General features: G+C 50.7%; 2 protein-coding genes across 3 annotated transcripts in view; one reads left to right on the top strand and one right to left on the bottom strand.

The window, feature by feature from the left end:
• Positions 1 to 5090: 5090 nt before the first annotated feature.
• Positions 5091 to 7639, top strand: ZNF768 (zinc finger protein 768). Its single transcript, XM_036279501.1, has 2 exons — positions 5091 to 5338; positions 5629 to 7639. Exons 1-2 carry the CDS (start codon positions 5254 to 5256, stop codon positions 7140 to 7142), a joined length of 1599 nt encoding a protein of 532 aa, XP_036135394.1. The 5' UTR covers positions 5091 to 5253; the 3' UTR covers positions 7143 to 7639.
• A 3917-nt stretch (positions 7640 to 11556) lies between these two features.
• ITGAL (integrin subunit alpha L) overlaps positions 11557 to 19908 on the bottom strand; it is a 42792-nt gene continuing 34440 nt past the window's right edge. Inside the window, exons 26-31 of one of the 2 annotated variants that reach the window (XM_036278877.1) lie at positions 17594 to 17707; positions 17278 to 17334; positions 17093 to 17194; positions 16614 to 16709; positions 15793 to 15903; positions 11557 to 13752 (exon numbers count right to left, since the gene is read on the bottom strand). In XM_036278877.1, coding sequence (XP_036134770.1) covers positions 13579 to 13752; positions 15793 to 15903; positions 16614 to 16709; positions 17093 to 17194; positions 17278 to 17334; positions 17594 to 17707 — 654 coding nt within the window. In that variant the 3' untranslated portion in view covers positions 11557 to 13578. The remainder of the gene's footprint in view (positions 13753 to 15792; positions 15904 to 16613; positions 16710 to 17092; positions 17195 to 17277; positions 17335 to 17593; positions 17708 to 19908) is intronic. The other variant, XM_036278878.1, reaches the window with a different exon arrangement.

Below are 19908 nucleotides of genomic sequence, written 5' to 3'. Positions count from 1 at the left end.
GAACTGACCTGATTGCGATCTGAGCCCACCCTAAACTTTTCTGGGAGGACTGGCTTGTGTGCCATCTTGTCACAAGTGGGATATGGTGTAAGAAGGCACTTTGGTAGTAGGATGTACCAGCTTTTAATTCCCAAGAGAAGCCAGCCAGTGTACAACCCCTCCCATCCCCTAACCCTCAGTAATGCCGGGGGGTGGGGGGGTGGGAACCCAGCTTGAAACACCCTTCTTGGCTCAGATCTGGACCCTAACCTCAGCTTGCCAATTAAAGGTGCCATAATTATTACTTTCTCTGAGTGCTTTGAAGTTTGCAAGGCTTGCTAAGGGCCTAAACACCAGACCCAACTCGCACCATTAAAAGATAATTTTTGAGTGTCATGAAATGCCTCAGCCTCACTCCATTCTTAGCTCCTCATTTCTTGGCATAGATACTTCCACCAAAGGTAGGGCTCTTTTTCTGCTACTGCAGGTCTTTGAGGCTCAGAATCTGAAACAATGTAAACTGGTAAGAGAGTTTTTCTAGGGCATCACTGGAGAAACACTTGTCTGTACCAGATACGAGCCCATCCATATGGCCAGTGTGAGAGGCCAGGATATGACCACATGTCCCTAGTTTGTCCAAGACATTTAAAATAAGGGTGAGCCTGGCCGGTGTGTCTCACTGGTTGAGCATTGGCCCATGTACCAAGGTGTCGCCGGTTCAGTTCCTGGTCAGGGCACATGCCTAGGTTGTGGGCCCAATCCCCAGTGGGGTGTGTGTAGGAGGCAGCCAGTTGATGTTCTCTCTCATCCATGTTTCTATCTCCCCCTCTCCCTTCCTCTATAACATCAATAAAGAAAAAATATTTGCCCTGGCCAGTTTGGCTCAGCGTTTAAAGTGTCAGCCTGTGGACCAGAGTCCCAGGTTCAGTTCCCGCTAGGGGCGTGTACCTCAGTTGCGGTTTGTCCCCTGCCCCAGCTGGGGTTGTGTGCCATCTTGTCACAAGTGGGATATGGTGTAAGAAGGCACTTTGGTAGTAGGATGTACCAGCTTTTAATTCCCAAGAGAAGCCAGCCAGTGTACAACCCCTCCCATCCCCTAACCCTCAGTAATGCCGGGGGGTTACACCATATCCCACTTGTGACAAACATCTCATGTCGATGTTTCTGTCTCTCTTCCTCCCTCTCTCCCTCTCGCTCTATCTGAAGATAAATGCAAAAATGTCCTCAGGTGAGGATAAAATAAATAAAATTATGGTTTAAAAAAAGAAGAAAATATTTAATAAAATAAGGGTAAGTATTGATTTGAATTCCAAAGGACCGCTAATATTTTTAGGAATGTTTACATGCATCTTTCTAGGAACAGGATGTCACTCAAGGAAGCTAAAACCTGCTCTAGACCAGTACATTTCAAAGTAAGGCCTTCCTGCCAAAGAATCATATACTATTTATTTAAATGTAGCTAGTTCCCTGGGCCCTGTCTGTCTCTAGCTATTGAATCTGAACCTCCAGGAATGGCATTTTATGCCTGCTAAACTTTGAGAACGACTCTGAGCTTTTGCAAGAAGAGGGGTTGGTCTCAGGGCTTGTATCAAATCTTAGGTCAGAGGATGACCTAGCCATACACAAGACTCCCATTTCCTTTGTTCTTGCTAAAGGGGCCTGTGCTGCTGTGGCTGCTCTCTTCCTGTGTACTTTTTTAAAAAATTTATTGATTTGTGTGTGTGTGTGTGAGAGAGAGAGAGAGAGAGAGGAAAAGGGAAACATTGGTGTGTGTGTGTGTGTGTGTGTGTGTGTGAGAGAGGAAAAGGGAAACATTGATTTGTTCCACTTATTTAAATGCTGTCATTGGTTGATTCTTTTTTTGTTGTTGTTAATCCTCACTCAAGGATATATTTCCATGGATATTTAGATAGAGTGGAAAGGAGGGAGAGAAATATCAATGTGAGACACATCCATTGGTTGCCTCCTGCATGACCCTGACGAGGGCTAAGGATCGAAACTGCAACCTAGGTATGTGCCCTTGACTAGGAATCGAACCTGCAACCCTTTGGTCCACAGGCCGACCCTCTAACTGCTGATCCAAACTGGCCAAAGCCATTAGTTGATTCTTGTATGTTCCCTGGCCAGGGATCAAACCTGCAACCTTGGTGCATGGGGATGATGCTCTAACCAACGAGCTATTTGGCCAGGGATCTTCCTGTGTACTTCAAATCTTGAATATACTGGGGCATCTTTTACAGCACAACAGAGGCCTCTTAGCTTGTCCTTTGCATGCAGGGAGGAAGCAGTTCAGTCAGGATCCCCTCACACTGAGAACTTTAGTGAGGACTTAGGGCCTACCATAAGTCTTGGCTGTGCTCTGAACAGCTCTGCCCCAGTCCTTCTGCACACCAGAGGATGATGCTCAACTTGGGATACACACAGGCTACTCACTAACACTCAGTGGTAGAGCAAGGTCAGTCTTAACTTGGATTAGTCAGTGTTGGATCAAGTTGGAACCCTCATCAGAAGATTTCCTGTGCTTTGAGCCTCCCACTGCTACGGACTGGTGGCAGACGTAGGCTGGCTGCCTCTTGAAGGCTCATTGCATAGACAGATCTGGTGCTAGAGGAGGCATCCTGGAAGTCAGATAGCTACTCTTTTGTTCTAGGCACTAGTGAAACTGAATTTCCACGTGGAAATGATGGTGCTAGAGCAGCTTGAAGCCCTGGACCAACTTCTGCTACTTGTGTGCTTTTGGCCCATGCTATGAAGAATGCAGGCAGTGGACCATAGCAGACCTGTGGCTAGAATCTTTGCCACTCTTTGCAGGGGCCACAGCTTTCCTGTGTACATTTTCTCCTGTGTGAATTTTCTGGTGTGTAAGCAGGTCGGAAAGTCATGTCTCATGAAGGAGACATTTGTCTCTTACTTGTGTGAGTGCTTTGGGGATGACAAGGGGGTATCCCAGGTCCAGCTCTTCCCAAATCAGTACACATGTAGGGTGTGCATTCTTTTTTTTTTTTTTTTATCCTCACCGGAGGACATTTTTCCTTTTTTTTTTGTTCAGATAGAGTGGGAGGGAGAGAGAGAGAGAAACATTGACATGAAAGGGACACATCGAGTGGCTGCCACCCACACAACCCAACCAGGGCCGGGGACAAACTGCAACCGAAGTACGTGCCCTTAGTGGGAACCAAACCCGGGTCTCTCCGGACCGCAGGTCAACGCTCTAACTGCTGAGCCAAACCGGCCAGGGCGGGTGTGCATTCTTAACAGTGGTTTTAGGATAGACATTGGGATGGAGAGAGGCATGGAGCTAGAAGCTCTTGCTCTGGAGGGCAGAAAAGTACTCCCCCTTTATTTGTAGAAAGATATCTGTCATTCTATTTGTAAGCCTCTATTGAGACCATTCTCTCCAATCTTTTATCACTTGGAATTTTCCAAATTCTCATCTCTTTTCAGGAGAATGGAAGATTCCATCATTCCTCTTAACCAGTTTCTTCCCTTCATTTATCTGGGAAAGCAACAAGAAAACATAAACCATGACTCCTGTGTCACTCACACAGAAGAATTTGGCTCTTTGGTAGCTATCAAGAAGGCTACCAAACTAGTTTTCAGCAGCAAGGGACAAGAATTGGACCCTATTGTCTTTCCAGGATTGTTTTTTCCCCTTGATTCAAAGTTGCACCTAGGGCAGTGTTTCTCAGGTTTCCTTTCTTTACAAGCCAGAAAGGACTGGAGGGTTCTTAGCCGCCTTAAAGTCTAACTGGTTCTGTTCACTTCCACTCCTGGACTCTATCACCCCACCCTCATCTGGAAGAAATTCCCACAGGATCCTTGCCTCCCTGCCAGAAAACCCAGGAACCATGGACTAAGGCTCCCAAGGACTGAGTTAAACTCAGGTGGAGGGAAGAGGCAGGGTAATTGAAAAGAAAGCAGCTTCCTCTCTGAGGGAGGATCTCCCGACTGGCTCTCTCAGGAAAGTGATGGGAAAGGGAATGTGGAGGAGGAGAAAGGGTGTCTGCCCTCAATCTCTAGGCTTTCATTTTTCAGAAAGATAAAACATAATAAAGGGTAAACGGAGGCGGTAAAAGTTCTGAAAGCACAGCTCGAGGGGAGACGCCAGGCAGGTCCCTCCCACTCCTCCCGCAGGCTCTTTCGGCGGACTTGAGAGGTGGAACCAGCCTGCGCACCTCCCAAAGAATCAAAGGCGCCTCGCATTCCCCGGCGACCATCAAAGCCGAGCAGCTGCTATAGAGGGAGAAGGCGGGCGGTAAGAGTACGACCTTTACTGGTCAATCGCTGAACTCTCTGAGAGGTAGGGGCGGCGCCTCTGGAAACCCGAGGCGGAGCTGTTTCCTTGGCAACGATCCTAACCCGGCAGGAAGGGGGAGGAGGGAGATTAAGAGCAGAGAGAGGAGGGAGCCCGGAGGAATTGGGGTAGACACGCCGGTGGGGGGTAGTGGAATTCGAGCGGGGCGGGGAAGGCTTGTCTTAGTCTCCAAGAACTCGAAGAGGGACGGGGGTCCGTCGAGGGCGGCCGGAGCTGACCCCGAGGCCCCAGAGCGGCAGAAACTAGACGCCGCCCCCGCTGGCGCCGGGAAGCGTCGCTCCTTCTCGCTGACCTTGGTCTCGCTTGTCGCCTCGCCCTTGGCCACAGTCACTGACGGGTGCAGAGCCCAGTAGAAGGACAGATAGGCCACTGGACGGACGGAGACCCAGGACATAGGCACACAAACTGTCCCAGCCTCTCCCGCCGGCTCCAGGGTACCTTGTCCTCACCCACCTCAACGCTGGGGCCATCCAGCCCAGGGTTAATGCCAACGAGTTTCCACCTCCAGCTGCTCCTAGAGAGGCCGCGGTGCTAGCCACCGGGGGGAACTGGCCGCGGACGGACACTTCCTGTGCGGGGGGAGGGGGTCGATTGCCGCAGCCCAGCCTGGGGCTGGGGTCCAGACGGCGGGGTCTCGGGCGGGGAGCAGTGTCTGGGGGCAGCAGGGCTAGTCGTGAAGACCCCCCCATCTCCGAGGCTAAACGCGTGGGGGCCCGTGAGGGCTCCAAGGCAAGCCGAGACCTGGTGGGTGGGGGCGGGGCCGCGGGGAGGGGAGGGGCCCGGCCGGCCAGAGAGGCCCAGGGTCAAGACGTCCGGCCTTGGGGGCCGGGGCTGGGCAGCCGGGTCCCCTGGGCGGCGCTGAGCGGGCGGGCGGCGAGGGTCCGGGTCTCCGGGCACTCAGGCCAGGTCGCAGGATCGTTCCGCCATCGCCGCCGCCGCCGCACTGGGAGCCAGCGGGGATGGAACGGGAGGCGTCGCCGTGGGGCCTCGAGCCCCAGGATGTGCAAAGTCTTGACGAAGTGGGGCCCGAAGGGTCCCCTAAAGGTGAGGGAGGGAGCGCCCCTCCGAGGAGCGTGCCTGGGAGCGGGAGAGGGGGCTGTGGTCCTTGGGGGGTAAGAGAGCGGAGGACTTGGACACCTGGGACTTGGAGGAGGTGGGGGCGGGGACCGGGTGTCCTGGGTTTGCTGAGGGGAAGGTGGGAATTTCAGCACCTGTACAAGGGCCAGCGACCATGTTTGAGCAGGAGGGAGAGGTTTGTGACAACTAATGGTGGGACCCAGTGACCTTCCAGGCTCCACACCATATGGGTTTTCTGTAATTCTTTGATCCTGCAGGCAACATACGTGAGAATGAGGAAGAGGAAATCTCTCAGCAAGAAGGCATTGGGGACTATGAGGTCGAAGAGATACCTTTTGGGCTTGAACCCCAGAGCCCTGGGTTTGAGCCACAAAGCCCAGAGTTTGAACCCCAAAGCCCCAGGTTTGAGCCTGAAAGCCCAGGTTTTGAGTCCCGAAGCCCAGGGTTTGTGCCCCCAAGCCCTGGATTTGCACCCAGAACCCCTGAATCAGATTCTCAGAGCCCTGAGTCTGAACCACAAAGTCCCAGGTATGAGCCCCAAAGCCCAGGGTATGAACCCCGGAGCCCTGGATATGAACCTCGGAGCCCTGGGTATGAATCTCAGAGCCCTGAATTAAAAACCCAAAGCCCTGAATTTGAAGCTCAAAGTTCCAAATTCCAGGAAGGTACAGAGATGCTTCTCAGTCCCGAGGAAAAGAATCCCTTGAGCATCTCTTTGGGAGTTCATCCCCTGGACTCCTTCACCCAGGGGTTTGGGGAGCAGCCCACAGGGGGCCTTCCCCTAGGGCCACCTTTTGAGATGCCCTCAGGGGCCTTGCTGGCTACACCCCAGTTTGAGATGCTCCAGAATCCTCTGGGCCTGACGGGAACCCTGCGGGGTCCAGGCCGAAGGGGTGGTCGCGCCAGGGGTGGGCAGGGCCCTCGACCTAACATCTGTGGCATCTGCGGGAAGAGCTTTGGCAGGGGCTCCACCCTGATCCAGCACCAGCGCATCCATACAGGTGAAAAGCCCTATAAATGTGAGGTCTGCAGCAAGGCCTTCTCTCAGAGCTCTGACCTCATCAAACACCAGCGCACACACACGGGGGAGCGGCCCTACAAGTGTCCCCGTTGTGGCAAGGCCTTCGCCGACAGCTCTTACCTGCTTCGCCACCAGCGCACTCACTCTGGTCAGAAGCCCTACAAGTGCCCGCACTGTGGCAAGGCCTTCGGAGACAGCTCCTACCTCCTGCGGCACCAGCGCACTCACAGCCATGAGCGGCCCTACAGCTGCCCGGAGTGCGGCAAATGCTACAGCCAGAACTCATCCCTGCGTAGTCACCAGAGGGTGCACACTGGGCAGAGGCCCTTCAGCTGTGGCATCTGTGGCAAGAGCTTCTCCCAGCGTTCGGCACTTATCCCCCATGCCCGCAGCCATGCCCGTGAGAAGCCTTTCAAGTGCCCTGAGTGCGGCAAGCGCTTTGGTCAGAGCTCTGTGCTGGCCATTCATGCCCGCACCCACCTGCCAGGCCGCACCTACAGCTGCCCAGATTGTGGCAAGACCTTCAATCGCTCCTCCACACTGATTCAGCACCAGCGTTCCCACACAGGTGAGAGGCCCTACAGGTGCGCTGTGTGTGGCAAGGGCTTCTGCCGCTCTTCGACGCTGCTGCAGCATCACCGGGTCCACAGCGGGGAGCGGCCCTACAAGTGCGATGACTGTGGAAAGGCATTCTCACAGAGCTCCGACCTTATCCGCCACCAGCGGACCCACGCTGCCGGCCGTCGTTGACTGGCGGCCCTGTCGGGTGGGGCTATCGTGGGCAGAAGAGGAGGGGACAGGGAGCTAGAGAAATCTTTAGAGTAGTGGAAAAGCTGGAGTTGAGGATTCTAGGAGAGGGGACTAGGGTGGAGGAAGTTACATGCCCTGGAGATTTATGGGAAATGGGTAATGAAGAGGGGTTGGAGGGAGGCCAAACAGGCAGCAGGAGGCTCTGGGAGAATCCAGAAGGAGGTCAACAGAGAGCTGGCCTCAGCAGCAGCATGCCCCTTGGCGGATGCCTACTTGGCAAAGTGCTAGATGGGGAGGGGGGAGGGGAAGGGTTACTTAATTAGAGTGGGGTAGCTTAGATCAGTAGCTACTGAAACCCTTGTTGAGTCAGGAGGGGGTGAGGGGAGGTGGGGTGGGGAGTAAAGCCCAGAGTGGGACCTGGGCCTCTGAGTGCAAACCCCAGTCTCCCTTTGTCTTCCTCAGGCTTTGGAGCCCCTGAATTTGAGTTCAATAAAAACCTCTTTGGTCAAAGAGATTTGTCCTTAAAATGTGTACATGGACAATGCCCTGGGCAGTGGGAGACACTAAGTGATCATAACTATGAGCAGCCAATGAAGCCATGGGGCTGTGTCTGGGAAGTGCTTTTATAGTCAGAATTTCACTGGATTCTTATCAAAGGCTCAGGAGATGTGACTTTCCCATATCTGCCCAGGTTCATCTTCCATCCTTTGAATGCTGCACAGACACAAAGGGGGCCCATTGTGGGTTTGAGAAAGCCCTTCAATTTTGTGGATATCCCTCTTCCCAAACATAGAGGGTCTGCTCTTGAGCCAGAAAATAGACCCTGATTCTCCTATCTGGGCATGGAAACTGTACCATTTCTCTCTGGCTTCCACCACCCAGCTGTGCCATTCTCACCCCCACCCCAAACGCCAGCTACAGCCTCTAGCCACCACTCTGTGCAGACCCTGACTCTGACCAGGACTGCAAATTCCAATCCCACCCATAGGGGTTCATGTATTGGACCCAGTGTGAGAATTGGGTGCCAGCCTTTAAGACCCTCCCACCACGCCCTGGCCAGTGTGACCTAGTGGTTGGAGCGTCAGCCTGTGCACGGAAGGATCACAGGTTAAATGATTCCAGTTAAAGGCATGTACCTAGTCGCCCGTTCGATTCCCTGCCCGGGTCAGGGCACTTGCGGGAGGTAACCAACTGATGTGTCTCTAACACATTGATGTTTCTCTCCCCCTCTCATGCCCTCTTGCTCTCCTTCATTCTCTCTAGAAGCAATGGAGAAAGTATCCTTGGGTGAAGATTAATAAAACAACACAAAAAACCCTCCCACCAGGCTGGCCTGATTTACCACAGCTCTGCCTCCTTTTTAGGACCCCTGTACCTTTTGGTGGGATCACCCTGTTATCATCTCACCTTTATCCTACTTTCCTTTCCTAGCTGAACCTCACTCCTCCTAACACTTGGCCCTTAGGAAAGGATGGGAGGTTGGTGCCATCAGTGAGTGTGTAGGGAGGGTTCTGGGATGTGGCCTGTGATACCTTACCTGAGGAGGACAGGCCATGCCTTGGGGAATCACCTGGCTGCTGGCACTGTCGTGAGATGAACTGCTCAGGCCTGACAGTGCCCTGTCAAGGTTTATTTATTCTATTTCACAGATTAGGAAAATGGAGCTCACAAAACTAAGTGATCTGCTCAAAATCACTCTGAAACTAAGGCGACGTCTGCCTGGCTCCACCTGTCCCCAGCAATTTGGCCTCAAGGCAGGTGGGGAGTCATTGCTCTGTAAGGTCTCTTGGGCCTCAGGATCCTGACTATACCCCCCGACTCCCATACCCATACTCAGGACCTTGGAACTTGTCACGAGTAAATAACTTCTCTAAGCATATTTCAATCTAGCCTCTCAAGGTCTGCAAGCTCTTAGAGATCATGTGGTTCAATAGAGTTTGATTGTGTTTAGTAGTATTCAAAGTTTTAATTATTTTTGGAAGTAGAAAAGTAAAGTAAAATCTCAGTCTTATAAAGACCTTTGTAAACTTTATGCACATTTTTGTACAGATGCCCCACCATACCAAATTTCAAATATTGAAATATTCTGCCCCCCACAATTAATATAGTTCATATATGTAAGTATATACATAGAATTGCATTTGATTACCTGAAATGAAACTACATTTACTTCAACATTTATTTCAACTATACAGTTTAATTTTCATATTTTGGAATTGATTATTTTTCAGCTTGCAAACAAGCCTATGCCCTTGAAAGCTGGGAGGCCTTGGGCACAGTGCATGTGGGGCTTAATTGATAAAGTAGCCTGACCCTGGCTGGTTTGGCTCAGCAGTTAGAGTGTCTTTGGACCAAAGGGTCAAGGGTTTGATTCCTGATCAAGGACATGTACCTGGGTTGCAGGTTCAAACCCCGTCTGGGGCCCTGCGGGAGGCAATCAATCCATGTGTTTCTTTCACATTGATGTTTCTCTCTCTCTCTTTTTCTTCCTCCCTCCTTTCCACTCTATCTAACAATGAAGCTGGCCAGTGTGGCTCCGTGCATTGAGCGTCATTCCATGGACTGAGAGGTCCTGGTTTGATTCCTGGTTGGGGCACATACCCAGGTTGCGGGCTGGATCCCCAGTAGGGGGCCTGCAGGAGGCTGCCGATCAATGTTTCTCTCACATTGATGTTTCTATCTCTCTCTCCCTTCCTCCCTCCCCCAAACAAAACCAATAAAAACATATTTAAAAATGGAAAAATATCCTTGGGTGAGGATTTAAAAAACAAAACAAAGATAAAGTAGCCTGTATGCCAGAACAGAACATTAGTATATAAAAGCTGATCAAACGAGTGTGGGGGCTCAGCTGCTCAGCCCCCACACCTCTTTTTCGTGACAACTCCTAAGGTACCTCCAGATCCCAGGTGGGGCAGATCAAACCCAGGAGAGCATGTGTCTTTCCTAAGATCACGATGGAAGAGCTAGAACTCCACACCAGATGTCTTGACTTCGGTCCAGGATGCTGCTTTGACCACACCATCCTGCACATCTAAACGACCGTTTCTGCCCACCACTGTTATCAAGCACTGATGGGCTAGGAACACTTTACAAGTGTTATCTCACTTAATGCTCAGGACAGCTCTGAGGTGGAGCAAAAGAAGGTTTACAATTGTGAGTACACGGGACATAGAGTTTACTCTTATATTGTTATTTATTAATTACTGTATAATTTTCTTTACGAATAACTGCAAACCTACTTTTGTCCACCCTTGTACAATTATTATTCCTATTTTACCAATGAAGAAATGAGTCCCAGAGAGGATAAGAATTGCCCCACATCAGAGCCTGGATGCAAACCTAGGGCTGCCTGGGTTTTGACTACTTTCCTAACAATACTAAGATGTTATTTACTTTGTCACTGTCTCTCTCCCATGAGTAGAGTGTTTCCTAGAGGCCGCATGATTTGTCATGGCAGATGTCATACTCTGATGGGTTGTGTGGAATGTAGGCTTGGGCGTTATGTTTTAAGTTTTTTCTCCATTTTAATTTCTAACTGGATAAACCTCAATAGATATAACCCACTTTTAAAAAAACTCTTTGGGGATCCTCAATAATTTTTAAGAGTATACAGGGGTCGTGAAACCAAAACATTTGAGGGCCACATTTGAACATTTCCTTTGTGCCAGCCCTGGTGAGGGGTCAGCATTGGTAACATATATGAGGGAGGCCTGAGTCCTGCCTTCCAGAAGCTCCTACTCTTGAAACAGAAGCCCACACAGCCAGCGTCACGTGCCCAGTGAGGTGCAAACAAAGTGGGGGTGGATGGGTAATCTGTCTAGGAGTTGTGGGAGTGAGAAAAGCTTCAAAGTGCTTTGAAGTAGGAGGGTTTCCGAAAAGAGGTGGAACTGCACCTGCTGGCAAGGGAGCGCCATGTGCAAAGGCACAGAGGCGGGAAGGAGAGGCAGGTATTTGAGGACAGGTGCTGTTAAGTGAGTTGGGATATAGATTTCTGGGGATGATGATGGCAGGTCTGTTCCTGAACTGAGTCTCCCAGATCTTTTTTTTTTTTTTAATGTTTTCTTTTTCTTTTTTTTATCCTCACCTGAGGACATTTTTTGATATTTTGTTCAGATAGAGTGGGAGGGAGAGAGAGAGAGAGAAACATCAACGTGAAAGGGACACATCGAGTGGCTGCCACCTACATGACCCAACCAGGGCCGGGGACAAACTGCAACCAAAGTGCAACCCTTAGTGGGAACCAAACCCGGGTCTCTCTGGACCGCAGGCTGGAGCTCTAAACGCTGAGCCAAACCAGCCAGGGATTTTTTTTATTGATTTTTGAGGAAGGGAAGTGGGGGGGGGTGGAGAGAGAGAGAGAGAATCAATGTGAGAGCAAAACACCAATCAGCTGCCTCCTGCACACCCTCTACTGGGGATTGAGGTAGAAACCTGGGCATGTGTCCTGACAGGGAATCAAACCAGAGACCTCTTGGTCGACACTCAAACACTGAGCTACACCAGCTGGACTATCACCTCCTTAGAGAGACTTTCCTGACCACCTATCTAAAGGGACCTTCTCCATCACTGTCTAACCCATTATCTTGCTTTATTTTCTTCACAGCCCTATCACTACCTGGAATCTCATTTCTACTTGTTTACTGTTTTCTCACTGGAGTGAAGCTTCCCGAGGGCAGGAACTTGTCTGTCATGTTCATCCCATGTTGTCAGAGCACAGAACAGAGTATGACACAAAGCACTCAAGAAATACCGCATAAATGAACACAACCTGACAGGCTTCTCGAGACCTACACTTTACGTACTTTTAGTAGGTCTGTGATATTCCTGATAGTTAAAATGGACCACAAGAGGGCAGTAGTGACTGGTTCCTCTGTCCCTTCTAAAGGAGGGAGCCTCAGGGTTTTAAAAAGGGGGGAGGGCTAGGGAGAGTCTACCCTCACATCTTAGCAAATTGTCAATGCTTCCTTAACCTTTCCTCACTTCCTGTGTTTCTCTCCCTGCTTCTTTTTTGAACTAGCCCACAATAGCAGGTGCAGGTCAGTCTTGGGACCCCAGAAGAGAGAGAGAGAAGAGAAAGGAAAAGAGAAATGAGAGCTACTGTTTGGGTCCCACATAGTGAAAGTGTCGAGAAGAAAATGTTCATTTAATTGAGCCAGGCTGGAATGTTGCACCAGCACAGAAACATCTCAAAATTGGAAAGAATTTCACATTAATTGGATAACTATACACAGGCAGTGTGCTTAGCACTGAGAGCCAGGTGAATGGACATGGTCCCCACCCTTGAGCTCAGAGTCTCACAGTGGGGACCACAGTGGGGGTGTGATGGAGTCCTGGAGGGGACCGTGGAGTGAGGGAGCAGGCGCCTGGGGAAGACTGAGCCTTTAAGAATGGGATGCCATGGACCCACCCAAACTTTTTTTTCCATCTTCCCAATGACTCCCTCATTAATTGAGTGAAATCACGTCAAGCACCAACTATGTATCTGGCTCTGTGATACCATCAGGGACCCCAAGGTATGGTCCCCACCTATGAAGTTCACTTGTTTAATTTAAGATACTGATATGAAGTAAACCATTTAACAATGAACACATATCCCTGCTGTGATGGGTAGTCGCACGCTAGTGTAAGCATGCGTAATTTGGGAACCCAAATGGTGGGCATGGGGAGCTGCCCGAGGAAGTGATGTATGAGCTGAGATCTGAAGACCGATGAGAGTTAGCCAGGAAGAGGGAGGAATGTTCCAGGCAGAGAAAGCAGTCCGGGTGAAGGCAGTGGGACAGGACAAAGCTTGGCAGGTGAGAAAGGCCTGTGTAACTGGAGCTTAGAAGGGAGGTGGGATGTCTCTACAGGAGGCCAGGAAGGCAGCAGGGCCCAATCCGGCATTGGCATAGTAAGAGTATTTTGCAGATTTGGGGAGACACATTAAGGAATTTGGTCTTTAGCTAAAGAGCAAGGAGTCTGCAGCAGCAATGTAGTGACACATCGCATCTGCTCTGGCAGCAGAATGGAAAGTGGGCTGGACTCCGTGCAGAGACAGTGCAGGGCAAAGTTCTGGGAGTCTGGGGCTTCTGTGGATCTCCAAGGGCAGGTGGGTGTAAGGCCTGGGAATGTCACTAGATCCTGGGACTACAGTTTCTCCAAATTTAGATCACACATTTTCTTCTAGGGGAGGAAACTAAGAGGCTGGTAGAAGCCAGGACTATCTGATAATTACAGGGCCTCACCTTGGTAGCCTTCTTGTCCCATCCCTCGGTGAATCCTCACCATGAGCCTGCAAAGGAGGCAGGCAGGAGTGAGCTCCATGTTCAAGACCGAAAAACTGGAGCTTAGAGAGGGGCAGTGACTTGCCAGGGGACACAGAGTGGCGGGCAGGTAGAGGCAGACTGGCACCAGGCTTCCCAAGTCCAATCCTGGGCCCTCTGCCTCAGGCCGGGCTTCAGTATGCGCCGCCTCCATCCTGGGCCTCCTCCTTTTGAAGGAGATCCACGCGGCTCGGATCCACGGCCTCCTCCTCAGACGCCAGCTTCCCAGAGTCTTCTCCAGGGATTCCATCGGAGGCATCGGCTGTAGCCTCCATCTTCTCCTTCAGGTTCCGTTTGAAGAAGCCAACCTGTAGGAAGACAAAAAAATGATTAAGCAGAAAGTCCATGGAGCATAGTTGGCCCTGGCAAAACCATGAAAGCACTCTTTATGTTAATAGTTCAGCCTGGCCAATGCGGCTCACTGGCTGAGCATCGACCCTGCACCAAGAGGGCACCGGTTCGATTCCCGGTCAGGGCACATGCCCAGGTTGTGGGCCTGATCCCCAGTGAGGGCATGCAGAAGGTGGCCAGTCGATGTTCTATTATCATCGGTGTTTCTTTTAAAAAAAAAAAAAATTTTTATCCTCACCCGAGGACATTTTTGCATTTATCTTCAGATAGAGCAGGAAGGAGAGAGGGAGGGAGAGAGAAAGAGAGAAACATCAATATGAGAGAGACACGTTGACTGGTTGCCACCCACACGACTCCAACCAGGGCCGGGGACAAACTGCAACCGAGATACGCGCCCTTAGCGGGAACCGAACCCAGGACTCTCTAGTCCACAGGCCAGCACTATAACGGCTGAGCCAAACTGGCCAGGGTGCATCAAGGTTTCTAACTCTCTTTCCTTTTCCCTTCCTCTCTCTCTAAAAAAAAAAATCAATAAAAAGAAAAAAAAATTCATATGTGCCTCCCTGGCCGGGTTTGTTCAGTGGTTAGAACATCAGCTGTGGACCAGAGTCATGGGTTTGATTTCAGTCAAGGGCACGCACCTCGGTTGTGGTTCATCCCCAGCCCTGGTCAGGTCGTGTGGGAGGCAACCAGTCCATGTATCCCTCTCACATCGACGTTTCTCTCTCCCTTTCTCTCCCTCTTTCTTCCTCCCACTCTATCTGGAGATAAACAGAAAAATATACTCAGGTGAGGATTTAAAAAAAATAGTTCATATGTGCCACAGACGTGGTGTCCATTCCAGGGACAGGTGAGAGTGTCTGCCTGCGATATGTTAAAAAGCTGTACATTTACTGGTTCGTCCTTTAGGTTCATGAAAATGTCAGGTATGGATATTTTAGGAAGGTGACTGGACAATATCTGTAATACTAATAAAAGCCCATGTTCACATAGTTCTTAGTATGTGTCATGCAGTCTCTGTTGAAAGCTCAAAACATACATATTATTTGGCTCAGCAATTCCAGGTCTAGGAATTAATTTTAAAGAACATTTGGACAAGTGTGCGAAGATGTGGGTACCAGCCTTTTTTGTCGTACTGTTTGAAATAGATGTAAATTACAATCTAAATGTTCATCAGTAGAGAACGTGTTGAAGAAAAGGTGGGCACCCAGGTGGCAGAAAACCACCCAGGTTACAAAGCAAATAGATCTGATTGTGTCTGGACGGAAAGACATCAAAGTGTAACATCCGGAGGAAAATACAAGTTCCTAAGCAGTATATACAGTCTGATTCCATTTACATTTTCTAATATACACACATACACTGATTTTTCTCTCCCATGCTCACACATACACACATTATTAACAACAAAACTACAACCTAGAGGAATAGAAACAAAAAAGTTGTTAATGACAACATTCAGTGGGAAGCAATAGGAAGAAACTTTTTCTGGAATAGTTGCATATTTTACATGGAACACCTGCCCGTCAGCACTCTTCATCCGGCTAACTCCCACTCATCGTTCAAATGCCACCTTTCTTGGGAGGCCTTCCCAGACTCCCCCAACCTAAGTGAGGCTCCTGTTACAGGCTCCAGAGCACGCAGCCCCATGAAGGAGCCTTCAGCCTGTGTGTTCCTGTCTGTCTCTCGCATTACTACGCACTCCACAAAGGCAAGGGACAGGTTTGTGGTATGTGCCTCTGGACCTCAGTGCCCAGCCCTGGGTACTGGGAGAGCTCCTCAGTCCTGGCCCTGCCAGAGCTCGGGGGCGTGATGGGGGAAAAGGCTCGCTTGCTCTCTGGGCCTCAGTAGGCTTATCTGTAGAAAGAGGGAGCAGGCTGAGGCCCGTCTAGGTTTTAATGTTCCCTGGTCTTGGCATCCTCCTTCCTGACTCCTGCCATTCCCCTTGCCTCAGCCTGCCCATCTCAGCCATGCCCGTTCCTTCCAGAAGCTCCGACCTTGTAGAGCACCAGGAAAATCAGCAGCAGCAACAACAGCCCCCCGATGCCGCTGAGCACGTAGAGATAGAGCATATTCTTCTCATATACAACGTCAACCTTCATGACGACCTGGGGGAGGACAAGAGGAGGGAAGTGCAGGGAAGAAGGCCGCCCCCACCCCTGCTAAGATGTCTTGTGAATCTGGCCTCAATCTCTAGGTCTTCACGTTTCCAGTCTGAACTGTGTCATGACACCAGGCTCTGGCCCAGCCCCCTCTGTCCAGTGTCCCTCCCACTGCAGCTACCAGTGTGAGCTGGCAAACATGCACCGCAGCCACCTTAAGTGGCCTCCCTTAGTCCCAGGAGAGAATGCCAGAGTCTCAGCCCAGCCTGCGAAGCCTTCCAGAACCTGGTTTCTGCTTAGCGTTTTAGCTGCAACTTCCCTTCTCCTGCTCTGAGCCTCGTTCTTGAACCTGCCTCACGCACTCTCTCCACTCTGGGCCCTGCACTGGCTGCTCTCCCCGCTTAGAGCGTCTTCCTGTCACGCTCTGCCTGTGGAGTGGGGACCCCTCTGTTCAGCTGCCATCACATTGATCTTTACCTGATGCATCTCAGACAGGTGACCTTGCGGTCTGCTTGCCCAGTGGTGGTGAAGCTCATGGCTTCCGGGCAGCCTCTGCCAAGGTTGGTGGCTCTGGCTGTGCGGAAGTTCTTACTGTGCTAAGCCCAAACCTTCTCCCACGTGGCTGCCCACACCTAGCTCTGGCTCTTCCAGCTCTGCCCTGTGGTTCCTCAGATCTCTCTGCTGACCTCAGGTCTCCTGAGGAGGTAACGAGATACCTGGGCCAGGGAGGCGTTGCTGCCATAGAGGTGGAAGTGCTTGCTGCTTTGGAAGGAGATGGAGAGGGAGCTGCAGAGGCTGAACATGGACGAGGCCTGTGGGAGGAGCGGGGCAGGCGTTACAAGGCCCCAGTACCCACTGACTCCCACCCCACCTCAGCTCAAGGGGGAGAAGCAGAGGAGGGTGGTCCCAGCTGGGGCATCAGTCTATGAAGTTCTGCATTCCAGTGTGCCCCTCCCCAGTGCTGGAAGGAAAGTTTTCCTATAAAAAAACCTATAAAAATTATCCACAGGCCGGTGAAAACAGCCCTGCAAATTTCGAACACATCATGGTTCCCTTTCATCTGCAACTGTGTAAACATCGGGGATTTTTCATCAGATAAAACGGGAGATTCAGGAAGATCACGTGGTGGGGAACCCACCCCCACCCCGAAGGCCCCCACGACCACTTCCTGTCTGTTGCCAGCAGGTGCTGCTACCTTGATCTCCCCCACCAGCTCCACAGTCCCGACCACTTGGACGAGGATCTCCTCCTGGAAGGCCATTGGGCAGCGGATCTGGACTCCAGGCAAACAAGGCTGCTAGGAATAAGGAACAGCAAGGGGCTGGAGAGGCCTTTCTACCTGCACTCTGCCCCGCCCCCACTCAGCTCACACACCCATACCTCAGCCACATTGGGCGGCCTTTCCAGATTCTCAGAGTTGCAGGCGACAGGAGGCTCCTAGGAATGATGAGGCGAGATCTTCAGTGAGTCCAGAGATGAGAGGACACAGCCCCTTCAGGCCAGAACCTGGTATGCCTCTCCACCCCAAAGATATGACCTTGGCATTCCAGTTCTCTCCTACGGGCTCTTGGCAGATTCAGACATCACTGAGTGTGACAGGATTCCTCCATCCTCACTCCCTTCCCAAGCATCTGTACCCCTTTATGAGCGTACCCTCCCAGACCTGGGCATCCTTCCTCCTCTGGGCAGCACTCACCGTCTGCACAATCCACTCTTGAGTAATGAGCCCCTCACTGTGGAATGCAGGTACCCCAATCAAGGCCTCCAGCGGGGGCTTGTTGTGGTCATGGACAGACAGCTGAATTTTCGCCTGGTACAGAGGACAAAAGGCTGCTGAGCCCTGAATGCCAGCCACTCTAACTGCCACCCCAGATCCAATCCTCACTGGCTGAGGCCAAAGGGCCCGGTTGTTAGGCTGTGGGCAGTAATCCACCACACCCCGTCCCTGTCCTCAGTGACATGTGTGGGTCACATGAGCTTCTCTGCTTTCTCCACGTGGCAAACCCTCACACATCCTGCACGGTCCTGCCCAAATATCATTATGAATGTTTGCCCCAAGAATAGGGCAGCTTCCCACTCCTGTGTTTCCACAGCATTCTACATCCCCAGCAGGATGGCAAAGCATCTGTGTGTCTGTATCTCCACGAGGCCGTGGGCTCATGAGAGCTGGAGCTGTGGTTTATTTCACCCGCAGTGCGCTACTGCTCAACACAGAAACTAGCACATACCAGGCTTCAAGAAAAGTTGTTTTCTGAATGAGTAAAAGAATGAATGACATTCCACAAGGACAGGTGCACAATGACAGTTGGGAAAGACTCATTTTGGCAAGTGCATTGAACTGATTTAAGAAATATTTCCTGAGTACCTTTTGTACAAAAGAGCTATCTGTGCTAGGGTTGGAAGACCCAGAAATGTATAAAAAATGACACAAGAGTAGCACCAATGACAGTCTCAGGGACGTCAAGCAGGGAAATAGATATCCAATTTGAGGGATTCTATCACTCAGCAATCATTTGTGGACACTTTAAAATGTCAGTGACATTAAACTAAAAAGGTCTAATGTCAGAGGCAGCATTTGACTTTACCTGTTAAAGATGGATAGGAAATTAACAGGTGAAGATGGGGGGAGATACCCAGAAAGAGAAAGTGCAGGGAGTTAGGACAACGAGGTGAGTGTGATGTGGCCGGAGGGTAGGCTGCTTGGGGAGAGATAGGAGACGAGTCTGGAAAGGAGACTTGGGCAGAGTCTGTGGGGCCCAGAAGGCCTGGGGGCAAGATGTCAGAGGACCCTGGCTAGGCAGTGGGGAGTCACGGAAAGCAGCCGAGGAGGGGTGACTCCAGGGGACTCCTCCATTGCAGGCACGGAATGGAAAGAAGTCGGGAAAGGTGGATCAAGGCTCAAGCTGGGAGCCTGGGCCAGTAATCCAGTTGCAAGAGGATGAGAAATTCAGTCTGAGCAGTACTGGGGACAAGAGGGATAAAACAGTATAGACAACAGAAGTTAGGAGGCAGTGCGTCCAGGCACGTTGGAAAGAGAAATTCACCCGGACTTGGAAGTTTGGCTTGAGGAAAAACTGGGGCTTTTAAGGGCTTTTAAGCAAACCAAAGAGGATGCTGGGATTGAAAAAGAAAATAAATTTAGAACATGCTGAGTCCAAAGTTTCGAGAGGAGCAGTTGCAGTCCTAGTTATCCAGTTGGCCCTCGTTTATCGCGGTTAATCAGTTCCAGACTCTATGGCAATAAATGAATTTCCACGAAGTAGGGTTCTTCATTTACATACATTTGTCCCTTGCCACTTTGCGCTTCGACTTTCTCGGCTTCACTCTATCCTCGGTTTTTCAAATATAGTCTAGAAAAATTCACGATAGAGTGAAGCCGCGAAAGTCGAAGCGCGAAGTGGCAAGGGACAAATGTACAGCCAGGAGAACTAAAACATATGTCCACACAAAAACTTGTGCAGGAGTATTTAAGCAGCATTATCTGTAGTGGCCAAAAAGTGGGGACAACCCAAATGTCCGTGATTTGATGAATGCATAAATCAAACGTGGTCTATCTTACAATGGAATATTATTTGGCAAGAAAAATGAATGAAATACTGACACATGCTACAACATGGATGGACCCTGAAAACACTACGCTAAGTGAAAGAAGTCAGTCACAAAAGCCCACATGTTGTGTAATTTCAGCCACATGTAATGTCCAGAATAGGTAAATCTTTACAGAGAGACAAAAGCAGTGGTTGCCCAGAGCTGGGGGACGGAGGATGAAGGAGTGAAAGCAAATGGATACAGGGTTCTTTTCCAGAGCAGTGAAAATGTTCTATAATTAGATTATGGTGATAGCAGCACAACTTTGTGACCGTACAAAAAAAACATTGAGCCCTGGCCAGTTTGGCTCAGCGGTTAGAGCGTCGGCCTGCGGTCCGGAGAGACCCGGGTTCAGTTCCCGCTAAGGGCACGTACTTCGGTTGCAGTTTGTCCCCGGCCCTGGTTGGTCGTGCGGGTGGCAGC

The sequence above is a fragment of the Molossus molossus genome, unplaced genomic scaffold (assembly GCF_014108415.1).
Source record: "Molossus molossus isolate mMolMol1 unplaced genomic scaffold, mMolMol1.p scaffold_m16_p_3, whole genome shotgun sequence".
NCBI lineage: Eukaryota > Metazoa > Chordata > Mammalia > Chiroptera > Molossidae > Molossus > Molossus molossus.
The sequence above is the reverse complement of the archived record's forward strand: the minus strand, read 5'-3'. Positions and strand labels throughout refer to the sequence as shown.